The sequence below is a fragment of the Lutzomyia longipalpis genome, chromosome 2 (genome assembly GCF_024334085.1).
Source record: "Lutzomyia longipalpis isolate SR_M1_2022 chromosome 2, ASM2433408v1".
Taxonomy (NCBI): Eukaryota; Metazoa; Arthropoda; class Insecta; order Diptera; family Psychodidae; genus Lutzomyia; species Lutzomyia longipalpis.
Genome location: NC_074708.1, coordinates 24,350,614 through 24,372,227, shown reverse-complemented (window position 1 = coordinate 24,372,227; position 21,614 = coordinate 24,350,614). Strand labels below are relative to the sequence as shown.

Here is a 21,614-nt window from a genome sequence, read left to right as displayed (position 1 = left end):
AGTAAAAGCACAAATTGAATCCACTATAAATTACAAATAAATAAATAAAATAACAAAAAGGTGGGAAAATAAAAATAAATATAATACAAAAGTGATAAATGAAAACGTAACTTTACCTATTCAGAGCCGTGCATACCTATTTACTGAAAATTCCACCTCTGCGGTCCGATTCGTATTTGTGGTGTTGTTTAGACGATTTTGCGTGCGTGCAAAATAAATAGGAGACAGTGTGCCCCCCTTTTGTGGAAGGGACATTCTCAACGAGAGAGAACTCCGGTGTGAGCTAAGTGCGACAAGGGGTGCTAGACACTTTCTTTTTCACGTGGCAGAGTAACTGCGTCAAAATCGTGCTGCAGTGGTTAACGTCGGGCGGAAGCCCATTCCCAGCAACCAATATTAGTGGCATATCGGACATTGCGGGGGCTGACATGACGGTCCCAGTGCAGCGTGGCTCAATGGCCGTGCTGCAGCCCCCACGGTCCCGCTTCATGATCACCGATATCCTTGCCGGTAGTGGTGCAGGTGGTGGTGCAGCAGCAGCAGCCCTTCATCATCATCCGCTGCATCATCACAGCGGCGGAGTTGGAGGACGCGACGGAAGCGAAGATGGACGTTCTCCGAGTCCTGGACCACGCGACCTGAGCGTCACGCCTGGCAATCGACATCTCCACCATCCTGCCGACGACAGTGATAGTGATTCAAGTGGAGCCCTCGACAATCACAGTGTGTGCAGCAATGGTGAGTTTAAAGTCATTTATGTTGTTTTTATTGCTCTTGTCACTCCACTTAAAAACCTTTTGGGACCTTAAAATTGTTGCAACATTTTGTATTAAAGACGCTTTTGCGTCCATGAGTGCTTAGCGCTGTTAATGAACCTGCAAAATGTTTTGTTTTAACGACATTATTTGAGTTAATTTTCGGCTCATATCTCTGTTTATTATTGAACTTTTCAGCAGCATACTTTTCATAAAATTAACCAGTTTGAACTGTTGAAAATATAAAGAAAAATAATTTAAATTCAGTAGCGTTTGAATTTGAATTTTCGGCTCAGATCTCTATAAATAAATTTTTCAGAATAACTTTTTTAATATAAAATGAATCAGTTACAACAGTTTTAAAAATATCAAAAAAATTCACTAAAACCTACCCTTTTAGTTTTTAGCTCACATCTCTATTTAAGATTAAAACTCTTGGTTTGAATTGGTGACATTAATCTTTTTTCAGAGATCACAAATGCTTCCAACCCCTAATTGTAAATTTTAGCATACTATACGGATAGTTTTCAAACCTTATAAGCTCCCTATCGTTCGGAAGCATTTTGTAATCCAGAATAGGGGTTTAGTTGGGACCCTTTTGGTGCAATTGAACTTACTTTTTGTACCTTCTTCATCTTACCAGAGAATGTGTGTGTGTCAGTTACTCAATCCCTGTGGTCTCACCAGAGAACCATCGCGGAGAAATATCCTGTGTGAAGTAAGATTTTCATCTCTGTGAGAGTTTTGTCGTGGATGAGAAATAAAAGAGAGAGTGAATTTGAAAGAAAACCTCGCAAGCAACGATGAAATCAACAATGCGCTAAGCTGATTAAGTGATTAACGTCTTGACTTATCAAATTCGTCACTTTATTTAAAACGCATTTAAAATTTTTATGTATTATTCCACCAGTGATCCCCCTCGTGTTAGTCGTTCACTTATAGTTGGGAAGTGTAGCGCAAAAATGCCATTAACTTGTTACATTATTTATTTAGTCTTGGGTTTATTTATTTTTTTCTTCTTTTTATTTAATATATATTTAACACATATACAAAAACTCACGCAACCAGCAAAACAGCTGCGATAATTCTGGTTTTTTTTTCGCAACAACATTTCAAAGGGGTTTTCTCTGCGAAGATGGAATTATTATATGAAGACTTCTTGCGCAGTGTTAATTTATCTTGAGGAATCACCATGTTGGTGCTTCTTCGCGGGCATCCATTGCTATATGGTTGGAATGAAAATAAATTGATATGGAAGCATTTAACATGTTACAGCATAAGACCAATTGATGTATTTATTCAATATTTACGGGAAATTGTTGATCCAATTAAGTATGACAAATTATTGATATTGTAGCCTCTCGCGATGACAACGGCAATTTTCCCGAATTAGGGTAGCATCGCGCCTTGACTTCCGTTTATTATTAGCGCCTGTCAACCAAATGTGATTACCAATCAAATCAACACTTGATAAATTGTTTATTGTGCCTAAGTGGACTGTATAAATTATTTAACAATCACATTTTCACACACAATCAACGAGAACAATAAATATTTCATGAATTTTCGGGTGATTATTGATGAAATATTCATCGCAGTTTCAACAGTCATAAACTTGTGTTGTTGCATTTGAGAGATTTTGCTGCGGTGAAAATTTGAATGAATTTTTTGAAATTTTTTTTTTAGGAAAATGTCTTTATAATTATTTTTTGAAAATTAATTTATTGATTTATTTGTTAAACAATTAGGCACAAGATCTTTCAGATCTTAAAGTATGTTCGTATATGTTAACAAAAACGTTTTCTTATAACATATAAGAAAAATTATAAAACTATCAAATCCAAATGTCGTTGGAATGATCAGTTTAATAATCTTTCTCCATTAAATTTTAGTAAAATTTAATAAAAAAATTTCAAGAAATTTCAAGAAACATTTCAAACGTGAGAATTTCAATGAAACTTTCCATCCATAACTGTGATAAAACTCTTACTAAATCTTTTAATGGCATCATTCCATTCTACTGATCTCTCCTTATGATCACCGTCGCGATCGCGCTCATCACACAAAAAGATGAATATGTTGACATTTGACAAGATTTCCATACCTTATAATAGTTTTGGGACCATAGAAAGGTATTAAAAAAAACACAAAATCCAATAAGTATTACAAAAACGCTATAAATGCGACGTGTCTTGGGCGATTTGCCGTTTGGTGTTCAATAAATTTACGGATTATAGTCTGAATGAGATCATTTTTTGCTCTCGCATCTGGTTAAAACATCATTAACTCTCAATGTTGTCGCACGATTTCTTTTCACGCTGCCATGAGGAGCGAAAAAAAATCTTATAAGCGTATCAATATGACCACAGGTATGAATGGGGAATTGAAAAGAGAAAGAGGAGTGTCAACAGCTATAAATATTTTAATCTCGCATACACCAGGTTTTCAAGCATTTACTTAAATATTCACACATTGTAAGTGTTGAATTAGATGGCAAGACAAATTTTGTCTTCAGCAAAATGGCAAGCAATAAAATTAAATACCACGGAGCTTTTTGAATGGCGAAATAAAGTGCATTATGATGCTCTCTGCGTCATCGCGGGATTTTGTTTTTTTTTACCATGGCTCAAAGCCGTTTGGATCTTAAGAGGGGTCTTCATGTTTGTGTGGGGACTTCTTATCTTAATTGATTATATTTAATGGAAAATCATTCCTAAAACAGATTCATCAATTAAGATAATTTTGTTCACATTTTATGCCTCCTTTTTTGCAGATGATGCTATTTGCACTAATGAAGATGATGCAGGTTAACTAATGGGTGGGTTTAGTGTGCTTAAATTGATTTGTGATTCTTACGTTGACCTCGGGGTTAATTTTGAAAAATTATTCACAAACTAAAAATGAATTTACAGTTAAATTAAATAAATTAAGTTAGTTAGATAAATAATTAATTTCTTTTAGAATTTTATAAAACGGGTTTCTTTAAATAGAAAATATTTAAAAGAATATTCTATAAATATTTTTATAAAGCATATTTGAAAAAAAAAAAATATGAATAAAATAAATAAACAACATGATAAGTTTGAAAATTAATGACACAATGTTACAGCATTTGATGAAAGAATACAAGATAGTAAAAAAGCCGTCTTAATTGCAATATCCGTGATTTCTTGCATAAGCATTCGAGCTTAAAAATTACAATGAATTATTTATTAAGTCGAGGAAGTGTGTCTCGTGTGTTTTCGTAGTAAATAATAATAATATTCCTCCATACACAAGACTCATCTGTGTAACACCCTCATCTATATGAGGCCCTTTTTGCCATACTGCCTGGCACGTCTTCAAGAAGAAGAGGAAAGAAAAAAATCTCTTAATGAAAAAAAGATGAAGAGGTTGAAAAACAAAACATGCACAGCCCAAGTAAAAATTAATGGAGAAAAAAAAAGAGATATAATGTATTGCAATAGAATGGTCGCATGCAACTCTCACCATTATCCGCACCATGATGCACATACACTTCCCCTGATTACGTATTTACTTTGCATTTTCGCTTTATCAGACGGCAAAATCCATTATATGCATCTCAAACCGTAACAGTAAGTTGAAACATTTTCCGCATATTATCGCACACACCTGCACTCGCACTTCAACGAAGAAGTGAGTGAATTAAAATGCGAAGAAGAATGCATTTGGAACTTAACACCGAGCAATGCTTGCACACCTCCAAGTTTATGTAGGTACCCATGAGCCTCACCACCCCCACTTAAGCTATATGCATGTATGTAGTATGTAGGTAACTGAAAAAAATCTCATACCTGCAGCTCTTTACTGAATTATGTGATTTTTTCTCTCTGTCTTCATTCCATTCATTGATTGTTTTTGAGAATGGAAAGAGATTGAATGACTTCCACTTCAATCAATATCAATATAGAAAAATACCATAAAATTTAATAATATTGAATTGTAAACCGACGCGTAATCAGTGGAGAACTATCGCCGCGGAGAATTGCTTTATACACAACTCACGGGCTGAATTAAATGGTGCTATTTTGATTGCTATTTTTCCTACATATCTTTTTCCGTCGTCCATTTGCAGTTGACTCGCTAATCTTTTTTATTGTGTACACATTTAATTTATGATAATTTGACTTCACAAATTGCCTCTCATGGAGATTGAATGACTATAATTCTTCTGAAATGGCTGTCAGGGATTTTCAGCACATCAAATAAAATCACGCTAAATCGCTGTTGGAGATGATAGGGGCTCGCTATTCTAATTTCTAACATCACTCCGGAAAAACGTTAACGGAAATAGTACATTGGGATGAATTTGAATTTTTAAAACATGCAAAGTGAAAATTCAAATTACGTCCTACGCAGTAGAGCTAAAATTTAATTTTCTTAATTTTGAAAAATTATGAAAATGTTTTTTTTTTTAATATAATAGGTAATCAATGTGGTTTTTCCGACGTTTTTATCAATAATTTCTTTCCGGGTTCTTCGTCGGCAGTTGAAATTTCTTACCCAAAGAAACACAGAATCTTCCCAGTGCTTTCGGCCCCGCTCGGAGCCTTCTTCAGTGGCTAGCATAGAAAGGGGCGCTTTTTATTAAGGAAAATTTTACAATGGAAAATAATTTTCACTCACTCGATAGCGGGGAATTACTTCCCAATCTTCGGGTGCGTCAATACATAACTCTGGTAGCAACGTGGCATCAATAAACTAATAAAAATTAACAGAAAAATGAACATTAGAATTGAAAGCTTTGGGAAGATTCTGTGTTTCTTTGGGTAAGAAATTTCAACTGCCGACGAAGAACCCGGAAAGAAATTATTAATAGGTAATGTTTCTTATTTTCTTCGTAAAAAGTCATGAAACAATTTCTTTTTTATTTTAATATAAAGAGTTTTCAAGGGACTTTTCATTTGTTCTAATTCCATGTAACCTGATGAAAGCTTTGGAGTTAAGTCGAACAGTTTGAATAATGCACAAGGGAGCTTTTTTGCTTGTACTAAAAGCTAAAAGAAAAATAAGAATTCTTCAACATTTTCTTGAAAAAGGAAAAATTTTTTACTCTAGTATAATTAAATACGTAAAAAATACAATTTTACATATTTACGTATTTTACGTCGATTTTACGCTTCTATAAATGAATCCCATTAAAAAAACAATTTGAAAATTTCAAAAACTATTTCCAAACTCATCCATTTAATACAAAATTCATAAACGAGGAATTATACATATTTTCAAATTCAACATAGCATAGCGATAAATAGCTATCAAGGAACATTTTCTTTTACAAAACATTTCACATTTTTTTCAGTATAATATATATTTTTTTGCATTTGCATTTTTATGCAATAATTTAATCATTTCAAAACACGTCCAATTTCAAATTTTAATGCAGTGGAAATAAATTTATTTTATGAATAAAAATAAAACATATATCTTTCCACAATTTTTTTGGCCTTTTCCCTTTTCAACCATTACCGCGGCGCGTTACACAAAAATATATATCGCAAAGTGATGTATCGAAGGAGAATTTCCAAGTAAATCTACTGGAACGTTAATATATATTTTTGTAGTGTTTGAAGAAGTAATAAATTTCCCGCGAAATGAAGTCTTTTGTATCATGCCAAAGAATAATGTGAATCATGTGAATTATTGGAAATATTTCATGAAAATTGCATAAGAATTGCGGGTGGTGTACCATAACCAACATGAGAAGGAAATTCATCCAATCATTCCACATACTAAACATCTATTTGTTTAGTCTGTTGTAAAGAAAATTAATTAACAAAATACAGAACAACGCAGAAAAAAAATCTTGCGGTTGTAAAATGAGATTTTTTTCATCGCTCGGTTCAATTATTATTGGTTATGATTTAGAAGAAGAAGAAACTTTTAAGAAGATAGAATAGGTGATTATTTTTCAGATCTTTTACAATTTATGAGAGCTATATATCCAGGTTTATTCATCATGAAATTTTTAATAAAAGCTCGATACCTTTGTCATCCAACAAATAGAGTCTTTCAGATCTCCACGTGAACACTATTAATTTTCCCAACTGATAAATCTAGGTAAGAGCAAATAAAACTCCCGGAACAGCGACCATGATGCTTTTTACCTGTTTTATCTTTTTTCTCTTTCTTTTTTAATTTTATTGTGGAGAAAATTAATGTTGATGATAAATTCTAAGAACCAATCATCGACATATAATCAAGATCTCACTGAAATGGGGATAGATATCAAAAGTGTGTGATGTTCAGTTATTTATACAAGTTGGTGTGTATTATATATATCTTTCAGTTGTAGCAGAAGCAGTTTCAATGGATCATTTGTCATAAAAGTCGACACGCTACTGTTTTATAAGAAGGTACACATTGAGAGAGAGAAAAAAAATAAGGTGAAAAAAAGACATGGAGAAAAATGATGGAAAAAAAGACTCTCCCACTGCGCAACAGCGCACACAGCTTTTCCACATTTGTATAATTTAGTGTATTATTTTTTTATCTATCCCTCTCGCTCTTTATTATATTGTATTTAATATTAAATTACGTTTTGTTGCTAATGGGCATAATATTCTCATGTATGGGGTCCCAATTAAGTGGTCGCTCTTTGTGGCATAATGGCTCGTTTCCGTGTTGGATGCTATTAGTCCGTTTAGCTTCTATCATATCGAGAGGATTGTATTTTGAATGGAGCCACATCACCAAGTTCTAGCGAAATGACCGCGCGCGGATGACGCGGTGGCTCTCTGAAGCTGTTAATTGCCAATGGACCAAGAGTGTCAGCAACTCTCCCCAACACATGCGGATGGAATTCTTCCTATAGACCGACAAATTGCATGATATTGAATGGGAGATCGTTGCTATATGGTGGAAAACATTGTACACTTCGAGAAATCCATGGTATAGCACTTTTCGTTCTTTATGAAAGAATTTATAAAGTATTATTTTGAAAATTCTTATATTTTTTATTTAAAATTTTTTAAATGAATCATTCTTTGAAAAAAAAAATATTATAATAATTTTCGACTGAAAAATGTAAAGGAAAACGTCGCTGGACTCTACCAAGTTAATATATTTTTTTAAATCGTTACTCAAGTTTCTATAAAAAATATTTAAACTTTTCGATGATTAATACTTATTCAGCTTTTTTTTCTATATGATAGACTTTGGTTTACATTGAATTAGAAATTCAGATTATGATGAAGACGCCTGGTAATATTCGGCATCTCCTTTTTTTTATTAAACCTTCGTGCCCAAAAACTATTTTTTTTTAAAAGGTTTGCTAAATCCCACTTAAGACTCATTTTAAGAAGCCAATTCTAAGCAAATATTCTTGAAGAGCGCAAAATGGTCTTAACCCTTTAAGGATCATTGGGTCATACGCTGACCCAAAGACTCGAATTTGAAAATGTTTCATTTTGTATAGTTATTTTTTAAATATTGAGTCCAAATTAAGTACAATACTATGGCCTTTACAATCCCTGATCATTTTGTGACCACAAAAGGCCATCCCCGAAGACTTACAGGATCAGGAAGGACGAAAAACCGTAAATTTTTGAGTTAGGTTTTTTTTTGCTAAAAATGTCTTATTTGAGCCCTAAGGAACCCTTAAAAATTATTTTTAGTTCAATCAGCTAGCTAAATTAATCGTGAACCTTAAAGGATTAAAGTGGTTCTTAAACCGAATCTATTCGTCTTAACACTTTTCATGTAATTTCTTTACATAATGGCTAAATCCGAATAGTTAATTCGGTTAACTGTCTCAGATTTTCTTTTTATTGCTAGAACATTATGCTAAGTAAACGTTGTTAAATAATAATCTAATGATGTCTAGCTTTCAGTAGGTATTCAATCTACTAAATGCCTAAAATATTCTTCTGAGTGCATAATTTTATTTGGGACTGATGATCCAAGAAGTCTCGGAGCGGATATGGTCACTAATGCCATGGATTCCGACTAAATGAGGGGCTATCACTTGACTATTTTATACCTTTACAATTCAATTCCCGGGCAAGCAACATCGCAGGCACCGCGCAACTTGTTGATCACACCATTCGAACAGGAAATAAACTTCGTGATGATCGTGTTTTTATTTGTGCTCAAATTTCGGTTGTCGGCATTTTCTCTCCTGTTTCTTTTTTTTTGTCTTTTCTTCCAACCTCGTCGCCTTAAGGTGAAGAAAAAAATCACCGTGCTACCCGCGAGAGGTTAATCTTTCTTGTCTATGCCATCATGAAATGTATGTCCCCGGGGCACGTAAAGAGAACACATCTTGTATGTGCGATCATCACAAACTGTCCATCCCCATAAATATCTTCTTCTTTTTTTTCGTATCGAATCTGTTGGTGATTCTTTGGCGTTCACACCGATAGAGCGATAAAAGTTCCAATGTGTGGCTCTCTTGTGAGGTGGCGGCGAATGACAATTCTTCAAAAAAGTGTGTCCGTTCACAAATTTATTAACCATTTGTGCCACACACAAATCGTAAATTGAATTGAGATGCGCCCATTTAAGGGGGCCCCCACACCGCCAAATGCGTTGGGGACACACACTCACAACGTGGAAGATGTAACAAATTTTCAAAAGGAATTAAATTATCTTGCCATTTCTTGCTCACCAGCACACCACAACTATCTCAATTCATTATTATTTATACATTACCACTCTTTATTGTGGACTGAGTGTTAAAATGAAATAAATTTAATTGAACATGATTTTGCAATTCTCAACACTCACCTTAATACTGTTCCATCGTCTCTTTTTTATACTTTATTTTATTTTCATAATACTATTTATAAAAGACGCTTGGATGTGCCCCAAGATCAGTGCGGGAAGAGGGCGGTGGAGTGCTATGTGGTATTGGGGCACTATATAGAGATGTCTGTGGAATGCCCGAGCGCGCAAGAGAGCAAAAATATAGAGACACCGTGTAGGCGTTTTGTGGTCAACACAGCTTACGATAAATAAGTGTTAAATATTAGAATTTTAATACGGTTTTATGATTTTTTTTACTCTCTTCTCCACTTCCCATTCAAAAACTTATTATATTAATCTGGCAGCCATAAAATCATTTGCGATTAGGGCTATAAACGTGCGTGGTGCGTGTATTATATATTTTTCTCTCATTTCCACCTCGCAAACAATCTCACCTGCAAAGCACTCCATTTAATTGGAGGATTTTTGTGGTTGAGCTAATTAGGAGAATTTGAGATGGGAAAATAAAATTAGAAATTCATAGGTGGTTTTTTGTTGTTGTTATTTTGGGCAACATAGGTGAAATAATTGCAATTAAGAAACACACATTCACAGCTATCAAGGTGATGTTTGGTCGAAAGAAAAAAAAATGTACAATTCATACATACAATATATTATATATAGCAATAAATGATAATTTATATGTAATGGACAAAAAAGGCCACTTATCGTCGGACAATTAATTTCAAGACAAAATAAATTCAAGAAGAAGACTACACGTGGATTTTGAAATTAAAAAGTAATAGCAATGTGGAAAAGTACATGCAAAAAGCTTTTTAGAAATATTGAATTTAAAGTAATTTAAAGAGGCACATAAATGGCACCTTGAGGTCATTTGGTAATTTTCTATTTTTGCTAAATTTCTACAAAAGTATTTAATTGCGTGTTTAGAAGATATATTAACCAACAAGAATATTTTTATTTCAAACCAATTTTCTCTTCCTTACAACTGTAATTCACATTACAATGTAGGTATAAAAAAAAGAAATATGTTGGTATCTTTTTGTAAATGTTTATATCGATTTCGTTTTTTTTTGCTTTAGAATGCGATAAGCGATTAATAAATTGAAAACTTTTATTGATTGGTTTGCGATTGGGTCAAACATCCTGTTGGAAAATCTTTCAAAAAAAATCAATTAATACCGTAAAAAAAACAAGAAAATCAAAGGAGAATTATTGGAAATATTTTGCAATAATTAATTAGAGAAGGAAACTATAGTTTTAGAAACAGAATGAAATATTTCAGAACTTTACTTGTAACTTAGAGTTGTACAATAGGTCATCTTACATTGTTGTTTATTCTAAAAGGGAAATTTTTTATAATAGTTTTTCTATAAACATTCTCCATTTAAAATTATGGAGGTTTATAAATTGAACGAAAATTCTATTTCATCACTAAGAACTTTCTAAGTTAAATCATTCTTGATTTAATTCTTATTGGAGTAGATTCTGATAAAAATCTTTTCTTTTCTTTTCTTACAATTCGTCATTTATAAGATTTTTGGTGTTCCGGAAAAAATCTTACAGGATTTTGACATTTTGTTTCTACATTTAATCGCATTTTTGAAGGAAAATTACTTTTCCAGGCCTCCTCAGAAATTTTTCTTTTCCTTTTTTTTCATTTCTAGAACGACAATAGAACGATTTAAACACACCTGTCAAAATCTTACAGCAACTTTTCAGTTGCTAGAAAAGAAAAGAAAAGATTTTAACAAAATCTACCCCTATTCTTTCCACCATCACTGTAGCACAGTGCAGCAACAATGAATGCAAGAATTTAATAATTTCTTTTCCAATGTAAAAAATGTACAAAGTGATACATTTAATGGAGATTTCGCTTCTTAAGTGCTCTCTATCGTAGATTAAGATAAAAGGAATTTACTTGAAAAAATCTTCGGTCCGACAATGAAGGGAAGATTGAACAGTGATAGACGTAAATTGCAATTTTTCACTCCATAGAGGAGTAATTTCATAAGCAATTAATTTCATGGTGAAGTCTTTCCAATTTCAACATTAGCGAGTTGTTAAAAAGTGAACGAAGACTCACCGCGCCAAGAAAAGCCCTCCTAATTGTGAGTCTTTTTCTGTCTTTTTTTTCGGGAGGGTAATTGTTGTAACAAGACCACGCGGGAGAATTTCTCTCGTCGTTTGTGCATTTTGTGTGCTAAAATTGTATACTTCATCGTGGCACAGTATCAATCTATCCATCCGACTTGTACACAATCTTGCTAATAAATCTTTCCGCACTTTGAACCACCAAGTCTCACTCGCGTCCCCCTCCCCTCCCGCGTATGTATTCACCTGGCGCCCTCGGGTTAAGTTGACTTGTATACATAATTCGAGAGAGAGAAAAAAAATGAGTATTAACTAACAATGGTCAGTGGGATACATACATAGGTACATATGCGGACGAGGTGACAGACTTGGTGGAATTTAGTCAAAATAATTGGGAGAAGAAAGACAAATTTTCACACATCATCTCATGAAGATGGTCTGCGGAGTGTTACATAAAGGTGGGGCAATGTGGGAGCGCTTTCTTTGCCAACATTCTCTCCTGAGAAAATCTAAATGGCTTTCAAATTTATTAATAACATTTTTTTTTTCGTGGCTTCTGAACATGACTCCCATAAATATTCATTGAGTATGAGCGAGAAAGACTAGGGGCATAGATTGTATATAGTTTTTCTTTGCTCGATGATTGTGATCAGAAGTGAAGCAAGTTGCTCATCGCATTTACCCATTTAGCGTTAAAGAAGTTGGAAGAGATAAAGTTTGTTCACATTGCGCATGTAATTCTAAATTGTATATTAAAAACGCTCTTTCACGGTTCGTTACGCAACCATTTTTTCAAATTAACATTTTAGTATCATCTCCACATACAACATCGAGAGCGCTCAGGGGCGGAACTTGACCAACGAAAGCTTCCAACAACGGTGTGTCCACAATTCGTTCCAGATTCCATTACTCTGGTGCGGACCTGATAGACGACCGCGTTCTTATAAATTTTGCAATTAATTCCGTTTGTGTAATTGCTGCCGTTCTTTTTCGGCTCATCATTAAGACTATTTGGCCTTTGCTTTCTTAAACTTTACATATTAAGATACCTTTTACTATACATAATTCCTTGTGTTCCAAGACATCTCAGGAATGATCTTATTTTGATGAAACTTCACCTATTTTGGGGACAATTAAATAATTTCAAAATAAAAGCCACAATGTCTTCCCTAAATTGCCCCATTACCCTGTCCAAGACATCTCTCATCTGGACACATTTCATTCCCCCTTCGCGATCGTTAGAATTTATACTACATATAGGCCCTTTGCCTAATTCCTTGTCCCGGAGGCAAAAACTCCACTGTCTTTGCATGTTGTGTTACACTTGAGGGGCTGTGGTTGCGTGAGAATTAGCATTGATGCAACTTGCGTCACAATTCAACTCTTTTATGTTTGTACGTCTCTCCAGCCACTAAACACTGCATTTTGATCCTTTTCACTTTTCTTCCATCTTGACAAGAATGTCTTCCATCTGTTTAACGAATAAGACATTCATCTGTGCGCACCAAAGAACAATTCTCCCGAGAAGTTTGCTAAACAAGTGCGCAGAAAAATTATGAGCATAAATTCCAAAGATAAATTCCACACAGTGTGCACAATGAAAAGGGGGGCTTCGGTGGAAAAGTAAAGTGAAAATTTTTATTTGGCTTCCACGAAGCTTTTGGATTTCCCAGAGATATGGATTTATTATTCTAGCACGCGATTTCACTTAACGGCTATTTAGTGGAATCTTGTTAATTTATTTGAACGCTAGATGTCCCCAACTGGGGTATTTAGCCCTCTAGCGGTTAAAGTCTTTTTGTTCTTTTTCTGTTTTAAAAGAAAAGCAGAAAATTAGTTTTTATTTGGCGTATTCACTTGAGCTTAGAATTAGTTAGAAAATCAGATGAAATGGCTTGATGCTCACGAGTCTATGGTTAAAACTTTTCTTTAAAAAAGTAATAAATTTTCAATGGAAACGCCTATGCATTCACTTTAATTTAAACTTAAATATATGCATACAAAGATTGAGATTTAGTGCATATCTGGCGCCTCTGCTTCTGTAATTGTCTAAAGGTTTAACAATTTAAGATAAAGAAGACGCGTACACCAGGCATTTTCCTTAAAATGCATAAATTGTGAATGGGAATTCCTTCCATATAAAAGTAGATTCGCTTCTTGCAAAAAGAACACGCCATTCGGAAATTCTGATATGCTAAAAATTTAAATGTTTTGCCGCAAAAAATGCTCCATGTTATAGTTGAGAAAATCATAAAATTATATTCAGACAAGTATGGAGAGTGCTTTGGGGTAATTGAGGCATGACGGAGTACAAAACGTGCTAAGAATAATCTTAATTAATTAATTAAGTTACAATGTCTGATAGTTGCTAACTATTCCGATTAAGCAAGAGGTTTTACTGTTTTTTTCATCATCTCTTTTGAATATCTTTTCGAGGTGAAGGAATACGTTGAGAACACTAAAAGAAAAACTCCGAGGGGAGTCTCACCAAGAGAATGCAGTAAAAATAATTAGCGATTTAATTATATTTTTATTTTTGGCCGCTTAGAAACATATGTTGGTTGTGATAAGAATCGTGTGGTTTCTTTTTTTTTGGTTTGCCCTTTTTTCGGCAGTGGCGCACACCTGTCCAAGTTTTCCTTTGGATGTCTTTGGATTTTTGTTTTTGAATTTCTCTGCACCAGTGAACGAAATGGAGTCGGAATTCACCTTAATAGACTCCCCTCCGCGTGCTGGGTTATGCCACTGCACTGCGAGGGAGGAAATTGTAGCTTTGTTACCATAAATTCTGTGATAAGCAATTGCTAACCGCAACAGTCGGGCAATTCTTGTGGAAAATTATTAATGATGGCGGCACAACTGCCTCCCTCTCCTCCACCGTCTTTTACCCACGCAGGTGAAGTCCAGACAGACATGAAAATGTTAAATCACAGTACATCCCATTATGGCTAATATTTATTTTAAAAATCATTTACTCAGTTTATGATCGTTGATCGGTTATTACGATTTAAAATGAGCAATAACTCATACATCCAGCACCGGTTATAAACCACAATATATGTACTATGTACAACACGATAACATTATGAGAAATGTTACATCACGCGATCCAATTTGTGTCAAGGGAGAAAAAGATTAATCGGAAAATTGTGACGGTGCGGGTGGAGGTACAATTACACCGATTCCATGACCATAAAGACTTAAATGCAAACCCACCCTTCCCTTGCGCGTTTGGCCCCCTTTTTGTTCTTTTTATTTTTATTTTTTTTGATATCAAAAATATCTTTTTGATCATCATTTTGATATGAAAGATTTCTCTATCGATAATTAATTGTATTTTTATTCAATTGTTTTTTAAGAGGTTTATTGCCTGAAATAAAAAATTTTATACTAAGAAATATTTTTAAATTTCAAACACTTTGATTCGTTAGAAAAGAGCCTTCAACATGTTTTTAAAGCTCTAAAAATTCCTGAAATTTGAACATTTTATGTTAAAGCCTTTAGAGCATCGCCAATATTTCGACATCAACTATAAAATTACACGATTTTGCATAACAATAAATTCCCTATTCTAGAGGTTCTAACAATCATTTTGTAATTGCTGGAACTTTGTTGTTGCTGGACAAAATGATATATCTGTGAGATTACATGGATTTTTGTGGGCTTTTTTTTTCAACAAAATGTACCTAGTTATAAAGTGGCGAAATTAGCATTAATTTCGTATAAAAAAATTGTTAAGCTGCCATATAATTATGATGGTGTAATTACTGGAGTTGATAATTTCTACATTTAGACATCGTCTAAATGTACTTCCGGTGTGGCATTCATTTGAATTTTTATTGCTCTTGTCTTTTAGCCGCATTTATACGCCCCCTCTTCTACCCTAAAAAAAAGTTATTCTACACGCAGTCCAATAAATATCCTTAACACCTTCATACATTAATGCCACGGTGAATTATAAAATTTTCATTTTAGAAAAGAACTATATAGAATTAATTCTACTCGTCATCAGTTGGATAAATTAATGCTAATTTTTGTAAAAAAGTTCTCTGGAGTTTTTTTTCCTCACTCCCCATAGAGTCTCGCAGTCTTTTTGTGTGCTTCCTCTCGCAGCATATTTTTATATACATAAAACATTATTAAATGCACCAGAAAGAAAACAAACCGTGTGCATTGCGCTTTCATATAACACAACAACTTTTCAACTTTGAGCAATTATCATAAATGAAGATCTCTGGAAAACTTAATTACTAACAAAAGAGGAGCACTGAACCACTAAGTCTAACATGCACACTCAGCCACAAAACTACACCACTTTGCTCTGGCACAATATGTTCTGGATGCAAATGCACATCGGGCATTCTTCCTGGTTGCACTCATTTATCCACTGACCACTGTTTCTTTTTTCCGGAAGAATAAACAAGTAATTTGCAGAATATTCAAGTAAAGCATTTGTTTTTTAAATAAATTCTTCTTTAGTTTAACTTAAGTATCTTCAATATCATTAAAGTATTTGATTTTAGAGTTTATGTATATATTCTGTTAATTTATGTAATAGCGGAAAAACTAAACAGGAAAATGTTTGAGGTGGAAAAGTAATGTAGTCGTTGAAAAGTTTGAGAGAAATGACTTATTTTTGAATCATGTTCATTGGCAAAAATTCTTCTTATAGACAATTTTAAGAACATTCTGAATTTTTGTGGCTTATGGCTTTTTATTAGATAAAAGATTAATTTATTTGCAAACGTTTTTTACGAAGAAAAAATCCTCTGCTAAAGAAAAGTTTAAAATATTGATTTAATGCTTTACAGAATGGCGTAGAATTTTTTTTTCATTTCTTACATTTCTTATGCCGTTCTATGTATGAAAAATTGAAGAAAAAAGTTTTAGATCTTTACTAACGTATTTTTTTTAGTTCTGAAATAGGAATCTTTTCTTTCTTTTAAAAAATGGATTCAAACCATGCACTATTGTTCTTAGAAGTTTCTAAGGAATATTTTTTGCAAATATTCATGACTCTTGTGCTTCGGAAATAAGACATTTTTCTCGATTTTTTCTCGCATTTATAACAACAACTAATAATTATTATTGATAAATTAATAAGAATTAAATCAATTAGGCCTTCTCCCTAGTAATTCAGTATGAAATAATTCCTTTATAGCGCATTAAAATGAATTTAAAGAGATCGTTCCAGTTTGTTATATTTGAAAGATTTTAAAAATTTCACGGGAAATTGAACGGTAGCACCCATTCAAGAAACCTTAATTGAGAACAATTGTGAAGAATTTCTTTTTTTTTGTGTTACAACTTCTGCAAAAGAAAATGGAGCAATTTTGCCAAATAAGTGAGATACTTCTTTCTAAAGCAAACAAATTAATTATGTCGTGTAGTTAGTACATTACCTTCTATTAAGAGAAGTAGTAACAACAACAAAAAAGTGGTATGTTGGTTTTACGACGATTGTCTACCGTGCACAGGTAACGAAAAAATGTGTAATGGAACAATATAATAATTCATATTGTTCTCAGTCTATTAACTCTCTTTTGTTGTTCAGTATTTTGTGTTTCATAAATAATAATTTAAGTCTGGATTTTTTTTCGTGAAGATGTTTCACTGAAGAACTATTCGTTACTGTTAATTACAAAAGCAAAATGATAAGTTAATCAACGAGCTTTTTCTCATTTCTCATCTCCCTCACTACCATCATCGTCTTTTTCCTTAATTAATAATAAATACGTCAGATATTCTACATAACTGTTGATGATTTTTATAAGAGATTACCTACATGACTTCCCTCTTCTTAATCAATCTCTTTTCCCTCCCGCGCACTCTAGGTAATGTTGCCTTTGTTGGTGCAATAAAGTAAGTGAGTCAATTTTGGAGAGCATTATAAATATTACGAGAAGTTGATGTGTGTGGGTTAAAGTAGAAAAAAACGGGTCTGCAATTGCAGACGTTTTCCATCAACAAATCTCGCGTGTGAAATGAAAAAAATTAGCTGCACACATATTTTAGTACATTTTATTGTCATTTCTGTTAATGTTTTCCCTGTTTTTTTTTTTCCTTTAAAGCTCACAAACACGAATACTGAACCATGTTAAAATGCGAAAAATTCTCATAGCGGAAAATCATTATTTAGAAAATTGATTTTTTTTTCCGTTCAGAGTACTGCATCAACCCCATCCTTGAGCCAAAAGGGGTTAAACGTGTTGCATGTAGACCGCATCAGATTTGTCATTGAAAGGACAGCAAAACATTTCACAAATTACTCCATGCAATTGTACATACACAACTAATGTGTTTTAATTGGGCATAATAACTTCTCCGTAATAGAAGATTAATATTTTAATTTCGATTTTATATACAAATGAAATTTCTGTGACACTGTACATTGCATGACAGAGGGTCATAAAATTTTCTTTCTCTCATATATGGTTTTTTTCCTCTGATTTGCTTTATGAGTGTAGTTTTCAGAGTTTGTTTTACGTTTTTTTTGTATTATATATAAAAGTAGAAAAAATGACTATGAATTTAATTGCATATATTTCTAGTTCGAAAAACTATCGTTTATTTTTTTTATTCTCCCGACAATAAATGAAAGATAGAGAGAGAGAAAAAAACATATAAACATATTTTGCTATTTGTATGTGAAAATTGCGCGGAAATTTCCAATGAATGTTTCGCTAAATATGTCTCACTAACTTGACATTAAATTAACAAATTGCGTAATGTGATTTTTTTCGAGGGGGGAAGGAAGGGAGATTTTTGTAAAACTTTTTCCTCATCTCGACATGGGAAACGTTCAACGACTTTTCAGGTTGATATACGTTACGTTGGTTTTTTGTCTTCATCAACTAATTTCAATTAAATTACTCCAAAGGCACACAATGCGCAGTCTTAATTAGATATTTGGAAATATATCCGAAAATTCACATAAATATGTTTTGCGATAAAAATAAAAAAGAGATTGAGAAACTCTGGTCTTTTGCAATAATTTTGTAAGATATTTTCACCCTCTATCACAGCTAAATAAATTAAAATATTTTTAACCTTTTAAATTTTTAATAGACCCTTTTTAATGGAAAAAAATGTAGAAATATTTCCAACAAAAAAATAATTATTAATTAATTAGAAAAATATATTTCAAACTACATGCATTCCTGTGCAAGTTAATGTAATAAATATCCCATTCCTTTGGAAATTCCTCCGCATTCCAGATTCAACGGGTATGAGTGTGTCTCTATGGAGGTGCAAGAGGAGTTTGATGTAATTTATTCACAAAAGCATAAGCATTTTATTGTTGTGAGTTAATTATAATTTTGTCATAAATTTAAATTCCCGTCGAGAGGAATTAAAGTGGCGTCTCGCCATTTTTTTTCTTCTCTCTTTGCTGCTACGGAATTTATATGTAATTCGAAAATGCTCTGAGCGCAGGCGTTTCGAGTCGCTGGTGGTGCTCAAGAGGAGAGTACATACACTCTTGTCCCCTTGTGTGACAAGACAATAGGATGCCCGGAAAACAAATAGCTGGAGCGTTCGAGGGGGCGCCAAATAATAAGAGTTTTGTGTCGAATGCGCGCAATCTGAGAGGCAATATGTATGTTTGTATGTAAAATGTGAGCGCGCCGAAGAATATGGGAGGGATAAGAGACAGGCGTGGTTTGATGGCACTTCATCCAATCTTGAGTACAAGCAAACCCAGGGACCGGTGTATAGCTCTCTTGTCTTCTCTATGCCCATTACATTGTGTGTGTGCATGAGATCAGAGATGCGCAGCATCCCAAAACACTTGTGTTTATATACGGAGAAATCTCGCTTCCATTTTCGCGCCAACGATGCGAAACCCCCATCGTGGTTGGGGAGGTGCGGAAGTAAAAGGAAAAGAAAGAAAAAAACGTATAAAAAACCTTGTGTGCGAAAGTTGCCCTACTTGACACAAATTTTCACCCTCAGTTTTCCCAGCTAGAAAAATGTGCGAATCACACAAAGGCGACTTAGGGGGTCAATTTGATGGTTTTCCATTTGATAAAGACTATATTCCTCCTTTACCTTTGCCCCAAATTGAAGGGGATTGCTCACATTGAACTACATACCTACATATATATGTCTAAGCTCCTACCCCCGCACTTAGGGATGGTTGACAAAAGCAAAATTTTCACTCTGTCAACCATGCGAGAAAAAACGATGTGCCATTTCTCCTGACTTCTTCGCCTTTGAGTCTCCTGATGAGGAAGTTCCGGTAGCCTTTTTGTCCCCATTCTCTCATACACCAAAGGAGCATGCACACAACATTCCCCTTTTGAGTCTCATTGACGTCACCCACCGCAAAACACTTTTCCATTCACACAAAAAAATGCTCACACTGTAATTTACATCACAGATGGAATATCAGAAAATCACCCTGCATGGCCATACATCCTGGTGGCGGTGTATAGGGCGGCACGCGAGACTCACCTGAAATCTTTGTCAATGTCAAGAAAAATTTACTCCAATTAGGCTTTTGCAAAAAAGGGCAGAGATTGCATGGCATTGATTGCAGTGAAGTCATTGGTAAAGAGAACCCAACACTGGAAGCAATTTACCTTTTAATTAGCACGTTGGGTATTCCGGGAAATGGGCATTGAGACGGCCACAAATTGCCACAGTGGTGGACGTTCAGTTGTAATGCTAAATTGCACGAAAATTTAAAGAGATTTTTTTCTTTGACTTTATCAAGGGAATTCTTGGTAAAAGATGAAAAATCTTGAGACTTTGTTGTATTGTGTCCACGTACATAAAGAAGATGTAATTTTGGTCCATTGAGGATTGAGAAAAAATACAATTTAAGAATTCTTTAAATTAATTTCATTGAAATTTCTCAAGATTTTCTTAATGATTAAGTTTTCTTATTTATACAAAAATCACTCCAAAGTCAGTTCTTGAAGCAGAATATAGAAAAATCTTTAAAATATTTTTACTAAATCATCAAGTCATCGATTTAAACTCCTACATAACTCCAATTTATTGTTAATAAATAAACTAAAATCAATAGAAAAACTATTTTTATATAACTGCAACGGGTTTAATGTTACAAAATATATATTTCTCTTAGCATAACGAAGACATAAATTCACCAGAGTGGAATGTAAAATGCCATAAATATGTTTATTTGTCACACAAATTTGACAAAGACAAATTCAATTACCTTGATGAGAGTCAACTTTTTGCACTATTTGTAGTAAGAAAAAAATCACAATGATAATGAAGTGAAGGGGTGAGAGAACATGACAATAATTGCGGCAATTTGCATTTTATATTAAAAGTTACAAATGTTAACTCGTGTAATTTTAACATTTATCCGTTAATTTTGTATTATATGTACATATAAAAATGTTGCTCTCTTTGCTTTTTAAATGAAGATTCCAGGTATACACAAACTCACAAAAAAAGAGACTTTATTCACGACGAATGCCATTTTGGTGTAACAATAGTACTTCTTTTCTGCTGTTTCTTTCTTTTTTTTTAAGATAAAAAAAAAGAGAAATGAATGACGCGAATGATATGCAGTATTTTGCTACATCTTAAAATGTTCAATTTTGCATGGAATTTTCATGCAATGTACTTGAGGTTTGTCATTGAAAAGTCCCCATGAGAGTGTTGAATGATTTGAGGGCATGAGTTTGTTGTGTGCAAGAAGAGGCTGAATGGGGGATGTAATTATTATTTCATATATTGTTACACCTCTTTTATTCAATATATAAAATGCAGCATTAATCGATTCTTGGTGGCTACTATGAGCCATAAAAACGCCATCGAGATGGTATTTTGCCGTGTCATGGTGTTGCTGCTAAAATGTGTCTATTTTAATTAATTTAAAATTTACTGTTGTGACAATTCGCACTTTCGAAGGGGGAATAAAGGACCGCGCTCATGGGGCCCCCTTTGGTGGGAAAATAATGCAAAATTTACCTTAGTCACGATCCAGATGCCTTCTAAAGTGACGATAAATTTACATTGACGAATTCATTCTTCGCACCGACATTTTTTTTTACACTCGCG

At 33.7% G+C, this 21,614-nt stretch overlaps 2 protein-coding genes across 3 annotated transcripts in view; both read left to right on the top strand.

Annotated features, from left to right (window-relative positions):
- The window catches only part of LOC129789572 (uncharacterized), a 656,748-nt gene that overhangs the window by 126,139 nt on the left and 508,995 nt on the right, over nt 1–21,614 (top strand). The window lies entirely within an intron of this gene.
- Nucleotides 1–21,614, top strand: part of LOC129789270 (homeobox protein B-H1-like) — a 34,874-nt gene that overhangs the window by 848 nt on the left and 12,412 nt on the right. The window contains exon 2 of the mRNA XM_055825922.1: nt 330–738. Within this exon, the coding sequence (XP_055681897.1) occupies nt 330–738 (409 nt within the window). The remainder of the gene's footprint in view (nt 1–329; nt 739–21,614) is intronic.